Below are 21016 nucleotides of genomic sequence, written 5' to 3'. Positions count from 1 at the left end.
TCCCAGTTTTACGCAAAGGAAAGGATGAATTAAACAAGATTAGAGCCCCCAGGGTTCAATGTCACTTACTCGTGAATGAAGGGCTTGGGGCCCAGATTCATCATTTTACTATTCAAATACATAGAGCTTACTAATTTTTTCAATAACTACTAATGACTCAGTAAGAGTTTATTCCTTATTCGGAAAGAACTAAACAACCACAAGACTTCTCTGGCATACTAACCCTCTGACTGTTGGTCTTTGGCTGTTAGGTAATGACAAGTAACATTTTTCCTCTGCTTTTTTAGTACAACCAAATCCACGCCCTCTTTTGATTCTCATACTAACAGCCCTGTGAGGTAAGAGTTAAAATTTCCATTTTGCGCGTGAGTAAGCCGAGGTGGGAGACTAGAGTCGCCTGGCATTGCTCAAAAAATGCACAGTGGTAGAGGGCTTGAACCTGGCCTTCCAGCATGGGGTCTCGTCATGCCTCCTCCTCCTCCTCTTTCCCTTCCCCCTTGTCTCTCCTATCTCCCTTCTTTTCTATTAGTTTTCTCTCATTACAAAGAACAAAAGTCTTAGGCTGTGTCCACCTCCCTCCCCAGGGACCATTGCCTGGTCTGGCCCTCAGTCTTGTGTTTATCTGGAAAGACTTCTTTGACACAGAAGGGCAAGAATGAGCCTCCGGGCTGTCCCCTCCGTTTACCAAGAGTCTTTAGAAAGTTATCTTATAACTTATGCCCTCCTGCCAGTAGATTGCTGTCTTCACCCTCATCCTACATGGTGTCATGATGTCGTGTGCCATAATGTATGTGTTTTTTGTGTATGGGAAAGGAGGCTATAAATGACTTTCCTGAAGCATCCCTGGGACTGAGAGACAATCAAAACCAAAAACTCAAGTCACAGTTTTCCACACTGTTTTTCTATAGGACATGGTTCATTTTCAATTCCAGATTTCAGCAGCTTTGGTAAGATTTGTTAATGCATAGACACAGATAGCAGTGGACTCTAATATCCTGTAAGACAGGAATGAGGCAATTGAATGCTGATGCCAGCTCCACACCTCCTAACTGGCTGTATGACCTTGAGTTAAGTCACATAAATTTAGTGGGAGTTCAGTTAGATACAGACCCCAGATGTAATGCGCCGCAATGCTAAGGATTATGATTTACCTTGTAATTTGATAAGCTTCCTAAAGGCAGGGTCCAAACATCGTATCTGACCCTGGGTTATTGTCAGGATGTCCATGGAAGGGCAGGAGGGGGTGGTCATGCAGAAGCAGCACAACAGGAGACTCCCACAAAACAGGCCAGTAGAACTTTCTGAAAGTGGAGGTTGCTGCTGAGAGCAGCCTGCAGCATGAGCAGAGTACCTGAGGGTCATGACTCAGATAGTGCCAGGCAGGGTGGAAGGATGAAGGAATTGAGGCCCAGTTTCTGTCAGGGCACTAGATGCCTGGTATCCAAGGACAGCCCACCATCCAGCAGTCTTGGTCATCAGCCAAAGAACACCAGGAGGGCCAAGATGAGGAAGCAGATGCCAGGCCATGGGTGGAGAGCTGTGGCAGGTGCATATCACCTGCAGTCAGGCCAGGTAAAGCAGGCCCCTGGGCATCAGGCAGTGTTCAGAAACCAGTGCCAATCCTAGTGGGGAGTCAGGCTTCCCTGAGCAGAGGCCTGGCAACTCAAGGGATCCACATTAGTAGGTAGTGAGGGAGCCTTGGGAGCCCTGCAGGGGTCTGGCAGCTGCCCCAAGCCTGTGCTCTGAGGGTGAGGCTCAGTAACAAAGCATGTAGATAGTTAGACTAAGCAGCTTGGGAGTTCGTTTCAGTTGGGGTGGCTCCAGCTCAGGGCAGACCTGCTCATGAATGGGAGAGGTATCCACAGGCCTCGTCTAGAAGTTCCGGGAAGACCTGGAAATGACACAAGGACAGCTAGTGAACATATGGTTCTCCCAATTGGGTACGGCAGTCCCCCTAAGTGCTTCCTTGTGATACAGTGCCCTCTTTCAGCGCCCCCAAACCAAGCCAGGCATTCACTGTCCAGGGCAAGGAAATTACTAGTCTTACCCACTTATTCATCATATCCTCAGGAATGCAGTTAAAGTCTGACACTCAAACAATTCCCAAATTTGGGGTTTCTCTATATCAAAGAATCAGTTTTAATTTGAAAAATAGGTAAATAAGTTTACTAGTGACAGAGAGGCTTAGACACCTCAGTCCCCATCTGTACTTGTAGCAGTAGCCAGGCAGCACAGGGTGTGCTTATGTTGAATGACCTTTATGTAGACAGAAACGTTAGCGTTGTCTGGTCTGAGGCCGTCAGCGTTTACATTATGCACTTATGCACTTATCTTAGTATTCAGATCTTAGCAGAATGTTTTGGGTTCTACCCAGTGTGTGTCTGTACACAGAGGCTCTCAGCTGAGGTAGAGGATGTCTCTGCTTACCCCCTTTAATCAATTTCCATTTTTCCACAAGATTATAGGAGTCTGTTTTCTTCAATAAAAGATTTTCCATAACTGCACAGTCATTTTCTTTCTGTAATCACTGTTCTGCTTGTCATCCATTCCTATTTTATTTTCTTGACTTCTAAATGACTCTATAGAATTCTGACATACAAAGAGAACTTTTGTAACGAACGTTTCTTCATGTCCTAAAGTTGGAAATCAGCAGAAGAGTGGAAATGTTAAGGAAGGGGTTGACACAGCCAAACAGAACCACCACCACCCCCCGCCCCCCCCAGCAGGGTTCACCAACCCTCAGGTGACGGTCCCAGTCCTGCTACTGCCAGCTGATTGGGGTTTCTGGAACTTCCCTTCATGTACCAGGGGTCCCTTTCCTAGAGGGAGCTTCCACCATCCAGCCTGGTCCCATACAACCGATCTCATGCAGAAAGAGCTTCAGTGCCATCTCTAGAGATCCTGGAGTTCAAACTCTCCACAGGGAGATTACAGGAATTTTCATCTCTCTGTTCACTGGGCACAGATTTCCATGCAGATTAGCCACTTACGTTAGATCAGCCATTTCCATCAGCCTCCAGTTTCGTTTCCTGGTGCTCCTGGGCACCAGCCCTGCTGAAACTTTCTTTAGGTCTTCTGGTTCATCACCAGAGCTAAGGTCTTTCTGCCCAGGCCTCACCCACCCTGCTCACTCCCTGCGCAGACTCAAAACAGCGGCTCACAACTCAGCGCCACAGACCCCCCAGGTCTGTCTGCCCACCCCAGCCCGCTTTGAAAGCAGGGAGCTCATGGAGCTCCCTGCCCTATTCTGGCCTCTGGTCTCCCAGACCTTTCATCAGCGCTGCAGGAGGTTAGCGGAGGCTCAATCTAGTCCTGCAGCGGCTCCTGGCACCCACAGCAGGCTGCCTTCCCCACCTGAGATGTGCGCAGCCACCCACGGCACTGCCCCAAATACGGCCCCCCAGTGTGTTACCTCCCTTCCGCTGTCCCCACTTTCCTCTCTCCTGGCTGGCCACAGCCCTCCCTTACATCCTCCCTATCTACAGGGCCCAACTCAGGTGTCCCCTCTCCCTGGCCCTTCTCTCTCACAGCCTTTATCTGTCACTGTCCACACCCCGAGGTCTTTTTCTGGCTCCTCCTCCTCCTCCTGGACCTTCTTGGGAGTGGTTTTCTCTGCTCACTTTCCCTTGGTGGTCTCAACCACTCCTGTGGCTCTGGCCACCACCTCAACTCCAGCTCTCAAACCTGACCCCCCAGGCCAGCTCTCTCTCTGGTGCTCAGAGCTGGAGGAGGGCCTCTTCCCAGACACCCATAGACAGCACCATCCAGAGGTACTTCATATACCTCACATTCTACACACCCAGAGGCAGGCTTGTAATGTACCACCCAAACCCCCATCTCTGATCCTCACCCTTCTGTCTCAAGGGCCATGACCCTGCGTGGGTACCTGTTATGTGTTATGATACCTTTAAGATGCCATCCTGTTTATCTTTCTGGTGCAGTTCTAAATAGTATATCCTTTCTATAAACCCCTTCAGGTCCATGCCTACATTATCAGCTACCTGAAGAAGGAGATGCCGAGTGTATTCGGAAAGGAAAACAAGAAGAGAGAGCTTATCAGCAGATTGCCAGAAATCTACCTTCAGCTGCAGCGAGAATACCAGATTTCTGCTGGGGACTTCCCAGAAGTCAAGGCAATGCAGGTACTGGAAGCCCATCGTAGCATCATGGGCAAGTGATGGAGAGGCAATGCCACCTTGTCTGGCTGGTTGCAGGGTATGCATGAGGGTTTCATGGTTTAAGGAGAGAGAACACAGGGCACTGTGGTGGCTCATTCAGTTAAGCATCCAACATTTGATTTTAGCTCAGGTCATGATCTCAGGGTCATGAGATCAAGCCCCATGTCAGGCTCTGCACTGGGTGTGGAGCCTGCTTAAGTCTCTCTCTCTCTCTGTCTCTCTCCCTCCCTCCCTCCCTTCCACATACACCTTTAAAAAAAGGATAGAGAATGCAATGAATGCATCTTCCTAATGGTAATCCATGATAATAGGCTTCTATGAATAAAGCAGAGATTGCCTGCCTCCCAAAACATTTAACCAAAAAGGGACATATTTCAAGAAGTAAATTTATCCAATGGAATATTACTCAGCCATCAAAAGAAGGAAATCTTGCCATTTGTGATGATGTGGCTAGAACCAGAGGGTATTATGCTAAGCAAAATCAGTCAGTCAGAGAAAGAAATTTACTAGATGATTTCACTCATGTGGAATTTAAGAAACGAGAGATGAACACAGAGAAAGAGAAGGAAAAATAAAATAAGATGAAAATAGAGAGGGAAACAAACCATAAGAGATGCTTAATTCTAGGAAACAAACTGAGGGTTGCTGGAGGGGAGAGGGTGGGGGGGATGAGGTAACTGGGTGATGGGCATTAAGGAGGGCATGTGATGTGATGAGCACTGGGTGTTGTACACAACTGATGAATCACTGAATTTTACCCCTGAAATTAATAATACACTACATGTTAACTAAATTGAATTTAAATAATGAATTTTAAAAAAAGAAGTAAATTTAGATCATGTCAAAAAATCAGATGAGCGGCCCTCTTAGGCTGTGCTCAAAGTTGTTTTGGCATTAAGTGACACCTGTTTTTTGGATTCCCAGAAACTTAAGGGAATTAGAGCTGACAGTGACCATGGAGGTCATTTCAGGTGGCCTCCTCGGGCCTGCACTGCCAAGCAGTATGGGAGTATATACTCAGGCAATATTGCGGTTGCAACCTCAGAACCCTAATCAGAATCCATGGCTGGACTCCACTGGGCACAACAAGTTGTGCTCACTAAAGATTTTGCTTACGGGTTGCCATTGGTCAACTTTTGGCCTGATGTTAGAGTCTCCCTAAGTGTGTCTGAGCAGCCCCAGATAAGCCCAGATGGGTGCTGCATGTAGCCACCCCGGCCTGACCAGTATGTCTGTGTCTGCCACCCCACAGTAGTGTTATTTAAGGACATCAGTGCTGACCATGTCTTCCCAAGTGAGGCTACGCCACCTGGCTCCTCACAGAGCCAGACTACCATCTTTTGGTCCAGAGCAAGGACCCATCTGCACTAGAGGCCACAGTCTTCCCTGGAAAGCAGACCACCCAGACTCAGATGCCAGTGGCTCATGAGGCAGGCCAGGCAAAGCAAAAGCACATCACCCCCTTAGACTCTCTCTTGTCTTCCCACATTTGATGGAGATGTGGGTTTTGAGAAATATGGTTCTCCTAGGAGGAAAACAAGTCTGCAAGTACAGTGAGAACTTATGAGGGCCCACTTTGGGGCAGGGCAGGGAATCTGTGCCCCACTTCAGTGTGGCCGCTACCTTGAGGGAACACAGGCCTGGGTGATTTTGCGAGAAGCTGCAAATCTAGATTTGCGTGTAAAGTCCTCTGGTTTTCAAATTGTAGCTCCAACTTTCAAAGAGCACTAATTAGGCTGGACAGAGCATCCTGCAATTTTGGCCACACCCTGGAGGCCTCCAGGGGCCATCGTCTGCCTTGAGCCACAGAGGAGGAGGGGGCAGGAGAAAGAGAGGTCGAAGACATGCAAGTTGGCCTGGCTGCCTCAGGAGGGCATCGTAGGAGGAGAGATGGAGCAGTGGAGGCGAGGAGCGACAGGCAGCAGGAGGGGAAGCTTCAGCCTTGGCAGCTTTTTAATGCAAACTTTCTGTAAAGGATACACTAACATAGGAGTGAGTCATACTGTCGTGACAGCAGGATTGAGGCTGATAAGTGCATGTGGAATATATGATGTGGTCACACATGACTTAGCTGGCTTCAAACTAAATCCAGAACATCTCTTTTCTTCCAAGAATGAAATAGGTATTCTTGTACTCAGTGAACAAATTGTGGGGGACAGCGAGCCATTCGGATCCCAGGATGGCTAATCGGAGGGCTACTGGGCCTCCAGAGTAGTCTTCCTCAGCAGGCCCAGCTTCACGCCCTTGGGCTATGCCCTGCACCCCATGACCAAACTGAAGGACAGCGGTTTCCTTGCAGCCTTCAGATATTTTTCTATGAAAAATTAGTTTCTTGACTGAAATGAAAGCTCTGGATAAGTACACGGTGCACACAATGGGCTACTGGGGCTTCTGTGGTGGCTCATTAGGCTAACGAGCCACCACAGTGCCCCACCCACAAGAAGGTGCCCTGTCCCCAGACCCGAGGCACCACTCAGCCCAGCAGAAAGCCACCGTGAGCCTCCTTTACAAGACCTGCAAACCTGTCCCCAGGTGAACTCCCATAACACAGGTAGCACACTGTGACCAGAGGTGCTCATGGCCATGTTAGCTTTGGCCCAGCAGTGTCAGAGGAAACCCAGACCTCTCAGAGCTGGAGCAGAGGGGCAGTCCCTGAGGAAGACGACAAGGAAGCCGCGTGCCCCACTTCTAGCATCTCAGGAGAGGCCTGAGTGCCCTAGCACTTGGAACAAGAAGTGCCACCTGCTAGGTACCCTCATTCACCTGTGTGCATTTACTCACCAAGAAATATGAATTGAGTCTGCCATGCCTGGCACTGTTTTAGGTCCCTGGAATAAATCCGTGAACAAACAGCAAACATCCCTGCCCCTACGGAGTGTACATTCCGGATTACAGTATCTGCCACAATGACTGTGGCTGGCAATGAAGTTTTGGCAGCAGAGCCTGTTGTTAGGATGTATGCTCTTCATTACACTAGTGCTGTTGTGCTTCAGCGTAACTCATTTATTTATTCAGTGGCTCTCTCCCTCATAAGGCTCCATGAGGCCAGCGACCCATGTCCTGTGCACTGCCGTATCCCCAGCACCTGGGATGTGGCCCAGTGAATTGTTAGATGAGCTCATTGGTAAATTAGTGTGTGTTTACATCCTAGCACCTGTAGGGTAGTGAAATTCTCAGATCCTGACCTAGCCCTGATGCCCACACAGCTTTTAAGAGACCAGCAGTTTTCAGAGCAAGTCCCAGGAAGCTGGGTAGGCCCTGAATACACCACTCCAGTCCCTTCAGGAAATCCCCAAAGAACAAGGCAGTCCTGGATGCTTGCCATCACCTGATACTTCAAGTTAGGAAGTTTTGGGGGCTTGAGGCTGTGGGCCAGGGCCTCTGTCATCTTGGAATCTGTTGAACATCTGACATCCCCTCCAACACAGGTGTTCAGCCTCACGTCAACTATGCTTGGGACAGCAGCCGGGACATAAGTTGGGAGGTAACTTTGTTCTGATCGTCACATGGCTCAGAGAGCTCCCCGATGCCAGCTTAGGTCTCTGCTCTCCCTGTGTGCTCAGAGACCAAGCTGGTTGGGGTGACTCTGCTCTAGCAGTGAGCTGAGTGTATTTTGAAGGCTTTTGCCCAGTGCTGGGAGAGGCCTGTGACCTGCAGGTGAAGCAGCCTGTGTCTGCCCTGCATCCTCTCGGGAGGGCATCTGACTTACTACACTGATGTGTCCAGACCGGAGAAGGAGGACACCAGCAAGGCCCCCTTTATCACAGACTCAGTTTCCCTCCTCAGAGAATTTGCCCCCCTCTTCAGCTGATGAGTTGGCAGCATTTCAACAGCAAAGGGCAGCAGAGCCACCCCCACCTGCCCAGCCCAACTGTAAATTGAAAAACTGCTCCCGGTGAATGCTGGGAGTGGGCAAGAGATAGCCCAGCAAAGACTGGGCTTGGAACTGACCTTCGTAGTTTGGGAGGGAGAAGTTCCAGGATCCCCCGCATGGTGGCTTTGATGGATACAATTGTTGATGGGTAAATCTTTAAATTCCCCAATGTGTATTCATCCCAATACAAAGATTTCTTTTCAGAGCAAACTTGATGGAAGGCAGGGGCGGCAGTGGTTTCACTTGTACCCGCATTCCCTGGTCAGGCCTCGGCATCAGAGTGTAGGGTTTACTTCCTCTGTGCCCTCCAGGCAAGGGTGGCTGCTGCTCTTACTTGCTGTCCACCCCTGCAAACGTGTGGCCGTTTCCCCTGCCAGCTTCCCAGAGGTTTGCAGTCTGAATCCATGTACCCTGCAAGCGGATGGAAAGTTCGGGCGGATACCGCCCTCGTTCGTCTGCATGGCCAGACACAGCAGCTTTGTGTGTGCTCAGAGCTCAGGCTCATTCACGAGGAAGCAGGGTAGGTGTCTGTGCACCCAGGGGAATCCAGACTTGTTTACCCCAGCAGCACTTGGATTTTTGTGTAGGCTGCCGGGTCTCCTCCTGGGCTTTCTCGTCCCAATCCCCTCGGCTGACTGAAATAGTGGCAGGGGGAGCCCAACATGTTGGCAGTGTTGTTTAGTCCTGGTATTGGAGTGGCACGCGGTGACTTGGCACACAGTGACTCTGCTCTGTCGGTGAGGATCGACGACACGCAAACCAGAATGGGTTTAGAAACCAGGCCCTCCCCACCCTGCAGCTTCCAGCTGAGCACAGGCTGCCCACCGGGTGTCAGCCCAGCCCAGCCCAGCCCTGCGTGATTTGAGGGCGTCAGAGTTCGCTACTGAGAAGAGTGTTGGAGGTACCTCTCTAAAGATCCATCAAGCTGTTTAGCTTTTAGCTCTGTCCCTCCATCTGAAGCTCAGGGCCCCAATTCTAAGTGATAGCACAGAATGTCTGCCCTGCTGGGACCCTCTAGAGACCCATTTTGATACTCTATTGGAGACACGTGCAACCACATGGGATAGGGTAGAGGAAGAATGGCCCAGCTGTAGTTTAATCTTATACAGCTATTAAGAATAAGGTTGCATAAAAATTATCCTCAGGGAAAGATGTGATACATTTTTTTTCTTAAAAACACAGGTTGTCAAAAAATAAATAAATAAATAAATAAATAAATAAAAACACAGGTTGTCAAACAGTGTGGTCTTATTTCAGTTTAAGTATGCTTGTGTGTGTGCATGCACGCACATATTTATAGAAATGGCTAGTAATGGGTGCCCAAAGAATATTAGCAGAAGTTATTGCTAGGTGATAGAATTATAAGTGATTTAAATTTTTTATTTTGTCTTTCAGCTTTTCCCCAAATTTTTACAATAAAGATGTGATATTATGATTACACAGAGTTTTGCCCCTTTTTCCCCCCTGACTGTCCATGACGTTACTTCTGCCAAGAACAGTCAGGTCTGTGGGGTATATGAAAACCTCCTTTACTTAAGGATCTCCCTACTTCATCTCCAGATAATTGCACATGTGGATGGCCCCTTGCTGGCCTTCTAGAATTTTCCTAACAGAAATATTTCACATAAAGCCCATATAAGAAATGAGAGGTCGTAGCCTACTTTCAAGAAGGGTTTGACTTAGCTTACAGTGGAAAAATGATAACATGAAATAGAAGAAAGTCATTAGAAAAGGAAAAGCTACATAACTAAGAGGAAGAAGAAGGAGACCATTACATCAGACATCTAAGGTAAGAAAAGCTACTGCTCCTCAGATACCCTGCCTGGGGTGCTGGGGCTACACCCTCTCGTTGTCAAAGGGAAGAAACCACCTGTTCGTTGCGGGAGACAAACTTGTTCTGAATTGTGAGAGTTACCTGGGGCCTTTTATGACCTTTGGAAAATGTCTTCAACAGCAGTTTTGCCATATAAATGCAGATAATTCCAAGTATGGAAGTTTTTATATGGGCTTTATGTGTAATATTTCTGTTAAGAAAATTCTAGAAGGCCAGCAAGAAGTTGTATTCCACGCATCTCGTTTCTTATTCCTAAAGCTGCTCCTGGATCTGGTGAATTCGGATGTGGGAACCTTACCAAAGAGAGAGCTCTGGAGCAGCCCAGGGATGGGGTGGGATGTCTGCCTATGGAAGAACTCTGCCTCCAGCTCTTCCGCTTCCTGTCTGTTTCCTGAAGCGAGCGCACGTGACCAAGTGTGTGGTTTCTCCTTTTGCAGGAACAGCTGGAGAACTATGACTTCACCAAATTCCACTCGCTGAAGCCCAAGCTGATCGAGGCGGTAGACAACATGCTGAGCAGTAAGATCTCATCCCTGATGAACCTCATCAGCCAGGAGGAGATGAGCACGCCGACGCAGCTCGTGCAGGGTGGCGCCTTCGACGGCACCACCGAGGGCCCCTTCAACCAGGGCTACGGGGAGGGCGCCAAGGAGGGTGCCGACGAGGAGGAGTGGGTCGTGGCCAAAGACAAGCCCGTCTACGATGAGCTCTTCTACACCCTGTCGCCCGTCAATGGCAAGATATCAGGTGTCAATGCCAAGAAGGAGATGGTGACATCCAAGCTGCCCAACAGCGTCCTGGGTAAGATCTGGAAGCTGGCCGACTGTGACTGTGACGGCATGCTGGACGAGGAGGAGTTCGCGCTGGCCAAGCACCTCATCAAGATCAAGCTTGATGGCTACGAGCTGCCCAACAGCCTGCCCCCACACCTCGTGCCCCCGTCCCACAGGAAGTCCTTCCCGAAGGCCGACTGAAGGGTGGGCTACTCTTGGGGCAGGCAGTGGGCAGTAGGGATCGGGGGCCCTGGGCCTGAGGCCCGTGCTGCCGCTGACTCACTGACCCTGGCCATGGCCTCAGTTTCCCCACCTGTGGAATGAGGAGGGCAGACACTGGACACTAGCTGAGGTTCCTTCACCTCCAAAATTCCCTGAGTTTCTATTAATATTGGGAGGAAGGGGTGGATAAGGAGATTAAAGGGTTGAGAAAAAAGAGGAATTGACCAAAGAGTACTTGGAAGCCTGGTAGACGGAGGCGGGCTGCGTAGAATCCCACAACCAGAGGGGGTAAGCTGGGGGCTCTTCCGGAGCAGGCGAGCCTGTGCTGCACTGGACCACACATCATCACGCACCTGCCTTGGCTCCTGTCTGTCCCTTAGAGGGTACGAGGAGGGAGCAAAGTTAATCTTATTTATTTTGTTTCCTGCTGTAATGAGAGTGGAAAACAATAGAGCACAGAAGGTTTCTGATCTCTCCAGACCGTCTACCAAAGAGAAGACTGCTTCCCCTAGGTTTGAAAGGAGGGCTCACTGTGCCTTTGTATGCACCCATCCCTCCTGCAAGCTCAAACAGAACAGACAGCCAGGCCAGCAGAGAGCATCTGTGACACCCAGCAGCCCCCTGACTAACCCACCCAGAGCTCCCCCCACCCTGACCCCTCCCAGCAAAGTGGTATTTGGTTAGGAATTTGGAAGTCAGAATCTTTATTGGCCCCTGGCAAAATTTCTAGTATTCAAGTCATGCTGAAGTCTTGAAGGTCAGCTTTTCTCACTGGCCTACCCAATAATGTGTAGTAAAGTCTATTTATCATATTCAACCTACAGTAAAGGAGAGAGGTGGTTCTCCACAGTCGTCAGTGTGGTGACATGTCCCCAAGGCTTCTTGGTCAATGGCAGGATTTAAATTCAGCAAAGCCATCCCTTGGTAGCTGCAGTGTGCTGTGCCTAGGGACACGAGAAGGAGAGGCAAGCCCACCCCAAGCTGTCAGGGAGAAAAGGTCACTTTCTAGCTTTAGACACTATTTTTATTTTTTAAAAAAAGGCATTTTTATTATGTCCAGCTTTTCTTTCTTATAGGAAAAGCCTTTATACAGAAACAGGATGGACTCTTTCATATGAAACCTTTTCTTCACAAGGCAGGATTTAGTGCAGGACAGAGATGCTTGAATAAAAGTCACTGATGAAAAAATAAAAAGAACATGGCAGGATTTTGGTAGATACCTGCCCATTGATTCCTGAGTGTTCTCTTTCTGAGTCTTGGTATAAACCTCTCCAGTTCACTGGCTCAAATGCCCGTCAAGTGGAGTTGGTTAATACTCATTGTCACTGCCCCTCCTCTGTGCGCTGCAGCTTAGGGATTCATTTCATTATTATTTATGCAATACAAAAGAGAAGCACAACATGACAATGGCCACATGGCACCAAAGTGAATCAAATCAGAACAGTGCACCCTGAGCCTTCCAAAAACCACTTTTTTTTCCTCTGATATCACCTGTGAGTGACATCCGAGTCAGAAATGCAGACTTGAGAAAATTTATATTTGGGAGGAAGCTTTTGTCCAGATGCCAGCCCTCACACTCCCTGGTTTACTTCCTAAATAATGTCATTTTAAGAGAAGTAAATTTGTAATACAGTTTTTAATCTTAATGAGCACTTTTAAATTAAATTAATTTTAAATTAGTTACAAACACAACAAAGAAAGGTTTATGTCAGTGCTGTCATATAAACAGATGGTTTGGTGAATGCCTGAGGACTGCCCAAGTGTGTACCCACCAGGGGGTCCACTAAAGGGCAAAACAGAAGAAAAGAGAATTCATTGCTCCAAAGGTTTAGAGATCCCAGGGTAAGCTGATTTTCCATTCAGAATTATCCTGCTCCTTTAATTCTTCTCAATCATCATATATAAAGATATACACACACACACACACACACACACACACACCACATGAGTATGTATTCTTGACACTTGTCAATGTGTAAATATGCAGATATGGCCAAGCTTTGTCTATGCAGAGATCTACAGGAAAACTTTTATTAGAGGGCCAGCAGACTGAGGTTTCTGCCTTCCACATGGAAGGAAGCTTCTCATGGCATTGTGATCACTACCCCCATGCCGTCAGGTAGGAGAACATCTGGCAGCTGCTAAGAAAGAAAAAAAAAAAGAGAAATCACATGCCCATTTTTCTTAACGTCTTTTCTTACAACATGAAGTCCTTCATTTTGAAAAGTGGATTGGAAAGAAAAGCACTAGAAAAGATTAGGGACCGCTGCCAAGGATGAGGACCCATATCTTCCCAGGATCCACACAAAGCTCCTTGAGTCTGTGTCCACAACACTCATTATCCCACCTCCCTGTGCCACGGGGCTGGGGGACAGCAGAGCCCTTTAGAATTCTGTTCATATTGCCCGACCACATGGTCCTCCCACGCTGCCCCAACTTTCAAAGCACCCCATCCCGCGCGTGTTTACAGGTGGGCAGGAGGGTGGAGGTAGGTCAGCTCTAGGACTGTGAAACTAACTCTCCATGCTCTCCACAATTCCACAAAAGAAAATCTAAAAATCCTGAATCTATTTTCCATCCAGCATGTGATACATGTAACAAACCTCCGCAGCCTTGAGTTTAGGGGGAAAAACAATTTTGGCCTCTTCCCAAAGTCAGTTCCAAGCCGTAAGCCTGCTCATGAGGCCCTGCTGACCCTACCTGGCAAGAAGTGTTGCTGCAAGCCCTATGGAAGCCATCCAGCTCCCTGGCGACATGCAGGCATCCAGCCCTCACTGCACCCACGAATGGCCTGGGGGTCACCCTGCAATGGGGAGGGCCGTTCATTTAGCCCACTTTCGCCTGTCCAGGGCTGGACTGGGTTCTCCTCGAGATGTTTGTCCTGCAGCTAGAGCATCTTTAGATCTGGAGCCGTGCTTCCTCCCTCAGGATGGTGGGCCTTTGAGGAGTTGAATTCCGTATCACGGGACTGGGTGTCCAGGTGGGTCGGAGAGCACGTGCGGAGACGCCAATGCCTCCTGCCCTCCCCTCGACCCCTACCCTGATGACCAGCCCAAGGGAAGCCTCCGAAGAGCCCTGGCCCCACTGCCCCCGACCACAGCCCTTCCCCGTTTTCTGCTGGTCTCCCCAGTCGCCGCCTGCCCACCACACCACACCGCGTCCCCCGCCCGGCATGGGGTTCACCGCCCCGGCGCCTCTCCACTCTGCACCATCGCACTTCTTCGTTATGCCCAGACCGATGCCCTGGGGAAATTGCCCTGAAGATAAGGAAAGCGATTTATTTCCTCTGTGGAATGTAGCAGAGGATTAACATTCTTAGGACAGGTAACCACTGAGTTTATTCAGGTAAACATGGGCCTAATTTAAGAGTGTATCAAGTTACATGTCAATTCGCCAATGCAGTTAATACACAATGCTTCTATTTTTTTGTAATCTTGTTTAGAAGTGTCAAAAAAAGACACAATCTATTGATCAATAAACTTCTGAAAATATTCACTACCTTTCCTCCGTTGGCTCTGGTTTTCCAGTGACCCAGTTGTCTCAAGGAGTAAAGCAGGGATCTGTTGGCTCCCTGCTGAAATGAGGCCGAGGGGTTAGTGGGGAGGGCGTGCCCCTTGTGCGGTGACCATCCCGCACGGCACGGTGACCCCCAACTCTGCAGATCCTCTAGGCTGGGAGACTCCCAAAGTGGGGCTTTTAGCTGGCAAGCAGCTCCTGCTGGGGGCAGAGGCCAGGTCTGGAAGCAGTCCCCAGCTGAGGATGACTGGAAACCAGGATAGAAGAGGGGGCCCTTCGGAGGCTGGGAAGGGCATCACTGAGCGTGCTCAAAGGACATAGGTGCCTGCTGCCTGGTGCTCTTCAGCTCAGAGGCAGGTCCCCGTGCCTGATAGTGAAGTGGTGCTAAGGTTGGAGCCCCCTACCTGGCTGGCATTGCCCCTGCCTCCTGTCACACACACACCCCCACCCCCACCACAGCAGACATCTGGGTTTTCCCCACTGTCCCCCATCTACCCTTGTGGTGATCCAGACCCAGAATTTCCTTTGCAGAATGCTCCCTACTTCCCCACCCTCCATCTGAGCCATGAGGTTAGGGTGAGATGGACACTTCTCCTGACTGGCTTGAACCACTTAGAGTTATTTCATTCCCCAGGTCACAAAATTGGTTTAGGAATGGACATGTGGTTTAATTCAAGCCTGTGAGAGTCAAGCCCCTTGGACTTCTCTTCTAACTCTTGAGAGAGACGTCCTCCCTCTCTAAAGAAGTGAAACTATTGCTACAACATGAATGGCATTGAGAGGAGTGCCCAGAGCTACTGGGGGCTGAAGACTGAGGTTAGGCTAAAGCAACCACCTTCTGGGGCATGAAGGTGAAGGAAGCATTGAGGACAGAGTCCAGGCCTGTGGTGGCATCATTTGAACTGCTGGATCAAACTTCACCTAAAGTCCTCTTCCTGCCAGACATTTCAGTGCTCTGGGTCAAAACATTCCTTTTATATTGTTTATGTTTGTTTGACTCGAGATTTTAGTTACTTGCCACATAAATAATCCCAAACTGTATTGACTAGCAAGGGATTTTCATTTCAGCAGGGGCTGCAATCAGCCGCAGCAAAAGAACCAGTTCCTTTGCCACATGTGCAATGGCTTTAGCTACATCTGAGCTAAGGAGGAAGAAAAGCAGTTCCCCAGCCCCACTCAGCAACCTAATACAATAATCTCTGTTGAGGTTTGTGTGCAAAGCATCATGCAATTCATCATAAAAGATGCCCCAGGCCAAGGGTATTAATAGGAGGAGAAATAAGCTGGGAGCAAGGGGCAAGGAACCTGCTAGAAGGAGCAAGATTTTAACTGGGGCTGATAGGATAGGAAAATGTGGACGATGAGGAACAGAGAAGACATTCTAAGCTGAAAGAACAGCTGAAGCCCAAATGTGGGCAGGTAACCTCTGGTCGGGCAGCCCAGGTGGCTCAGCAGTTTAGCGCCGCCTTCAGCCCGAGGTCCTGATCTTGGAGAACCGGGATTGGTCCCACGTCGGGATCCCTGCAGGGAGCCTGCTTCTCCCTCTGCCTGTGTCTCTGCCTCTCTCTCTCTCTCTCTCTCTCTCTGTGTCTCATGAATAAATAAATTTTTTTTTTTAAAAAAAAAAAAAGGAAGGTTCTGGTCCTGTTCAAGTAATGAGGAGTCTTCATAGGCATGAGCAGAGTTGTGCTCTGGGAGGTAACTGGTGGGCTGTGCATAGGCTGATGTGCGGGCAAGATGTGGAGTCAGGGAACCGTGATGGGGCCGTGCAGGAGCAGTGCAAGTAGACCAGGTGGGAGGGTAGACCATGGAATTTTGGGGAGCAGGTAGCAGCCGCCACTGAGGACTGACTGGATCTGGGGTTATGAGCGAGGAAGAAGCCTGAGCTCACTCCAACATTAGGAATCCAGCCAGGGGCAGGAGGGACCTAACAGGGAGAGGGCAAGGGGAGGATGCTCCTCTCAGATGCAGGGGAGCTACACTACCCCAAGAGCACCATGCCCCTCATTCCCAGCCTCGGGCGTGGAGTTCTGGAGTGCTTTGTCCTGCCCAGCTCTGGAGGGCAACCTGCGGCCTCCCCTCCTCTCACCAGCCTTGGCTACCAAGGACACCTGCCTGAGGAGCGCTGCATCTCCTCTCAAGAGTCTCCGTGGCTGCCGGGTGAACGTGCAGTACAGAGTTTAGCCAGAACATTTTGTGAAGCCACCGGAGTTAGAACTGTCTCCAGCATGCAGTTCCAGATTGCTCAGGGAGGGAGAGCGAGTTGCCTGCAGGCTCCCTCCACAGCCCCTGCCCTGAGCCCCAAGACCCAGACAGCTCTCTGGAAGCACAGGTGCTGGGGTCCTCACCGTGAACCCCCCAAAAGCGAACACCACGTCTCCAGCTTTGGAGGGGACTCTCATTTCATTTCCACCACCTTTGCAGCCCCAAGTTACCCCTTCCCAGGGAGACCCCTCTTCAGAAAGTGGCCCCCGAGCATGAGGGAGCACCCACTGTGGGTGCACCTGGGCCAGGTCAGGGCCTGGAAGGCCGAGCGCAGGGCCCAAGGACTCCCCTCCGTCTATGCGGCATGCCCCTGGGCAGGATGAGAGGGCATGCTGCCTCCCACCCCCCACCCCACCCCCGCCCTAGGTGCTGCAGGGGTATAGAAGAGCAGTCCCAGACTGGGAAGGGGGTACAGAAGCTTCTGTCCAGAGGCTCTGCCATGTAGGTGCCTTTTACCTGGACTGCAGCACCCTCGTGGCACCCCCACCCAGAGCCAACCTGAGACGCATCCCACAGGCCTCTGTGTCTTGACAGCCAGGACCCCCATCTGATGCTGGGAGCATGGGAGGGGGGAAGATGAGGAGGAGATCCTGGAGCCACAGGCTGGCACATTCCAGAGCCACCCCCTCCCAGTCTGGGCCAAGCCTTCTGGCAGGTGGGAGGACAATGTCCGGCTGTGTGCGGTCACCCCCGCCCCTCCAGCTCAAGAGGAGGGCCTTGGCCTCTCCTGTGGTTCTCTCCCTCCCAGCACAGCCCCTGCTATCTGCCGCTCCCATCTGTCCACTAGGGTCTCTTTCCAGGTACAGACATCGCCAAGGTGAGCAGTTTCCTGTTTTCCTTCTGCCCATCCTTTCATCCCAAGGAGCAGGGGCCAGTCCTGGTGTGGGGTGGGGCAAAGGGCTCTGAGGGCACCAGCGGGAGCACCAGAACCTTACCTGGCTAGGCCCCGAGCCGCAAACCCCCCACCAAATATGAGGACCGCTCACGCCCCTGCCCCAGCCTCCACACCCCTCAACATCTCCAGCTCAGGGAAGCATCTGGAGGCCCCTCGTCCCTAAAGGGCTGCAGGCCCGATGGCTGGTCAGCCGCACAGTCCCCAGCAGCTCCTTGGGGCTACAGGGCACCTGAAGCAGGAGGCCAGCCGCAGAGCCCCGGGGCAGCTCTCCCAGGCCCGTCCCACCATGGACTCTGCCTACGAGATGAGCCTCGTTCGCAAGCTGCAGGCGCAGCACACACGGATGCAGGAGAAGACTTTCACCAACTGGATCAACAACATCTTCTGGCATGGCCGGGTGAGTGTGCCGGCGGCGCCCCGCAGCCCACCTCTACTGTCCCCCTCACTCCCCGGCCAGCAGATTCAGGGCCAGCTGTGAGGTCACCTGGCTGCAACTTCGTGCAGACCCCAGAGCCCAGCTGAAGCCACTTCTATTGACCCTCCAGCACAGCTGAGGCTGTGCTTCCCTGAGGAAGCTGCTCTGGGCTGTACCTCCCGGGTCCTGGGATCCACCAGACGTGTGGGGGGTGGGGGGGCGCTGACCCTGTGCCTTTACCCTACGTCGCCTAGGTGGGCATCAAGATCCGGAACCTGTACAGAGAGCTGGCTGATGGTACCCACCTACTTCGGCTGCTGGAGCTCATCTCGGGGGAGGCCCTGCCACCCCCCAGCCGGGGCCACATGCGGGCACACTTCCTGGAGAACAGCAGCCGAGCTCTGGCTTTCCTTAGGGGCAAGGTGGGCACCGGGGAGACCGCTTCTGGGCCGGGGGCAGGCAGCCAGGATCGGCTGGAGTGCTAGGTCATCCTTCTGGGCTGGCCAGGGCAGAGCAGAGGATCGGGAGCCTGACTCCAGGAATAGCAGCTGGGGACAGAGGTCCAGAAAGTACAGCCTTTCCTTGAACAGCACTCCCAGCTTAGAGGGCACCAAAGTGGTTGCAGCGGGGGGGACAGCCTTCATATGAAATGCGCAGTTGCCTGCAATGAGAGATTTGCAGGATTCTAAGCTGTAAGATTCAGTGTACTCTTTTTTTTTTTTTAAGATTTTGTTTATTGGACATAGAGGGAGAGTGCATGCACGAACAGGGGGAGGTGTAGATGGAGAAGCAGACTCCCCGCAGAGCAGGGAGCCCCAATGGGGGCTTGATCCCAGGACCCTGGGACCATGACCTGAGCCGAAGGCAGGCAGTTGACTGAGCCTCAAGGCACCCTGATTTCCTTTTAACTTTCTCCTTTCCTAAATAAGGAAATAATTTATCAGGCAAGACACATGGTCAGTGGGCCAGCAGAGTCTGGATGCAGGGTTGTGGGAGGCAGGCTGAGGGTAGGACACAGGAGAAGAGCCCTGGATACTGAGCCACACGGTGGAGGGAAAAGAGGCAGGTCTGCCTTGGAGAGGCTGCTTCAGTTAGCAGGGAGGGGCTGGAGAGGGGAGCCACAGTCTCCTGAAAGAGATTGGCCAAAGAAATAGTCATTAAAAGAGGCAAAAACCCCAGGGACCTGTAAGGACCTAATGGCCAGTGTCAGAGCAGGTAGGCAGGGGTCATTTTACTGACAGCCAGTATTTGAGAAGCCCACAGGGCACCTGGCCTCAGGTCCTGAAGCCATGAGGTGGCTGTTCCTGGAGGCTGCAAATCACTGAGCTGGGTGGAATTGGCTGGGCTGAACCTGTGTGTGCCTGTCACTTACATCCTGGGTTGGAAGTCACAGCCCCCGGGACCCTGGCATGCTTGAGAGGGGCTGGGGAGCTTAGAAGCCAAAGCTAGGGATGGTGGTACTGTGGTCCCTGAGCACAGGGAGGAGTAGAAAGCTGACAGCCACAGAATGCCAGGCCCTTTTTAGTCCCAGGTACAAGAGCCTGTGAGCCAGCCACCTGTCCTCCAGGTACTTGGAAAGAGCAGGAGCCCTGTGGCCCTTGTCAGAGGCTTTGCAGCTCCCCTCGAGCTTTGATACACAGCATGTCACTGATACATAGTCTATGATAGTGACAGCCTTGTCTCGTCTCTATTATACATACTGTTGCCCCCACACAGGGTTAAGGAGTAGCAGAGTGTGGAATGCACTCACTTCTGGAGACTTTGTCATGTGCTGGATACTCCATGCCAGGCTCTGGGGACCACACTCAGCAAAGCAAGGCACCTGCAGTTTCAGGGAAGACAGTTGATTTGAACCCAGATCAGAGTGTGCTGCTAAATGTTTAACAACCAGCTCTGAGAGCAGAGGGAATAAAACCCCTCGTTTGTAGCATTTGCTAATTTCTGCAGCATCGATACCTCCACCGCGGCTGATTCCAAGCTACCAGTGAGATATCACTAAACACAAAGTGGGAAGATCAGCCTTCGCAAGCCAGTCTGAGCAGCCTCCAACACCCCACTGACCGGCTGCTCCAACTACAAGCTGGGGAGAATGCCAAAGGGCTCTGATGTGCCAGGAGAGGAAGGCTGAGCACGGAGTAGATCCTTCAGACTTCAGGCAGATACAACAAAGGGTACCCAGGGACAGTACCCAGAGGTGTAGCCCCATCCACCAGGCAGGTGGTTGGCAGAAGCCAGCTTCCCTCCAGGTCTTATGGAGAGTCTTCCCCCTTCTTTCTCCATTCAGTATGTACTTATCCACTACCCATTATATGCCAGACACCCGACTAAGGAGACATCAGGGAACAAAACCGAGATCCCCACCCAAGCAGGGTGAGGGGGTCAGGCAGGTGTGTCTGAGCGGGAGGAACAGTCCTTGGGCTTGGATTTTAAATAAGGTGGCTAATGAAAATACTATTGAAAAAGTGATTATTTGAGTAAAGACATAGAAGAGAGGGATGTAGCCATGTGGCTACTGAGGGCAATATTTTCAGACAGCAGGGACGGCCAGTACAAAGACCCCAAGACCTACACAAAGAATCCCAAGGAACTCTTAGAATCCCACAGGCCTTGGAGCCCTGTGATCCAAGAGAGGAAGATGGAGCCCAGGGTGAAAGGGCTTCTGTGAGGCTTTGATGTTTATTCCGTTCCTTTCTCCTCTCATTCACTCCTCCTCCCTGTCCATGTGGGCAAGATCTAGAGCAGCAGGTTTTCAACTTTAGGGCCAGGAAAACCGCCTGAGGACTTCGTCCAAATGCAAAGTCCCAGGCCCTGGCCCAGGAGAGTCTGATTGGGTGGAGCTTGGGAATCTTCCTGTTTAACAGGAGATGGAACACTGATGAAGAGGGCTGAGAGTGAAGTGGGAGCCAAGGACCCAGGCACTCCCTGGACATTCCAAGATGCCCTGTGAGATGGAGGCAAACAGTTGCTGTTATCCATTGAGCTCATACATGGACTGTTATGACCCCTCATTTCCAACCCCCAGGGCCAAGCCACTGATCTTGGCC

The 21016-nt window shown here is 51.0% G+C and overlaps 2 protein-coding genes and 1 long non-coding RNA gene across 3 annotated transcripts in view; 2 read left to right on the top strand and 1 right to left on the bottom strand.

Moving 5' to 3' along the window:
• The window catches only part of EHD4 (EH domain containing 4), an 80928-nt gene extending 66549 nt beyond the window's left edge, over positions 1-14379 (top strand). Inside the window, exons 5-6 of the mRNA XM_038580145.1 lie at positions 3978-4142; positions 10324-14379. Of these exons, the coding sequence (XP_038436073.1) occupies positions 3978-4142; positions 10324-10860 (702 nt within the window). The 3' untranslated portion in view covers positions 10861-14379. The remainder of the gene's footprint in view (positions 1-3977; positions 4143-10323) is intronic.
• Positions 895-3009, bottom strand: LOC119866876. The gene is made up of 3 exons (XR_005381532.1): positions 2738-3009; positions 2428-2633; positions 895-1891 (listed from the first exon to the last, which is right to left on the bottom strand). It is a non-coding gene; the product is annotated as an uncharacterized LOC119866876 (long non-coding RNA).
• A 3356-nt stretch (positions 14380-17735) lies between the features above and the next one.
• The window catches only part of SPTBN5 (spectrin beta, non-erythrocytic 5), a 47666-nt gene continuing 44385 nt past the window's right edge, over positions 17736-21016 (top strand). Inside the window, exons 1-2 of the mRNA XM_038580144.1 lie at positions 17736-17954; positions 18227-18394. Coding sequence (XP_038436072.1) covers positions 17736-17954; positions 18227-18394 — 387 coding nt within the window. The remainder of the gene's footprint in view (positions 17955-18226; positions 18395-21016) is intronic.

Source organism: Canis lupus, chromosome 30, assembly GCF_011100685.1.
Source record: "Canis lupus familiaris isolate Mischka breed German Shepherd chromosome 30, alternate assembly UU_Cfam_GSD_1.0, whole genome shotgun sequence".
NCBI lineage: Eukaryota > Metazoa > Chordata > Mammalia > Carnivora > Canidae > Canis > Canis lupus.
The sequence above is the reverse complement of the archived record's forward strand: the minus strand, read 5'-3'. Positions and strand labels throughout refer to the sequence as shown.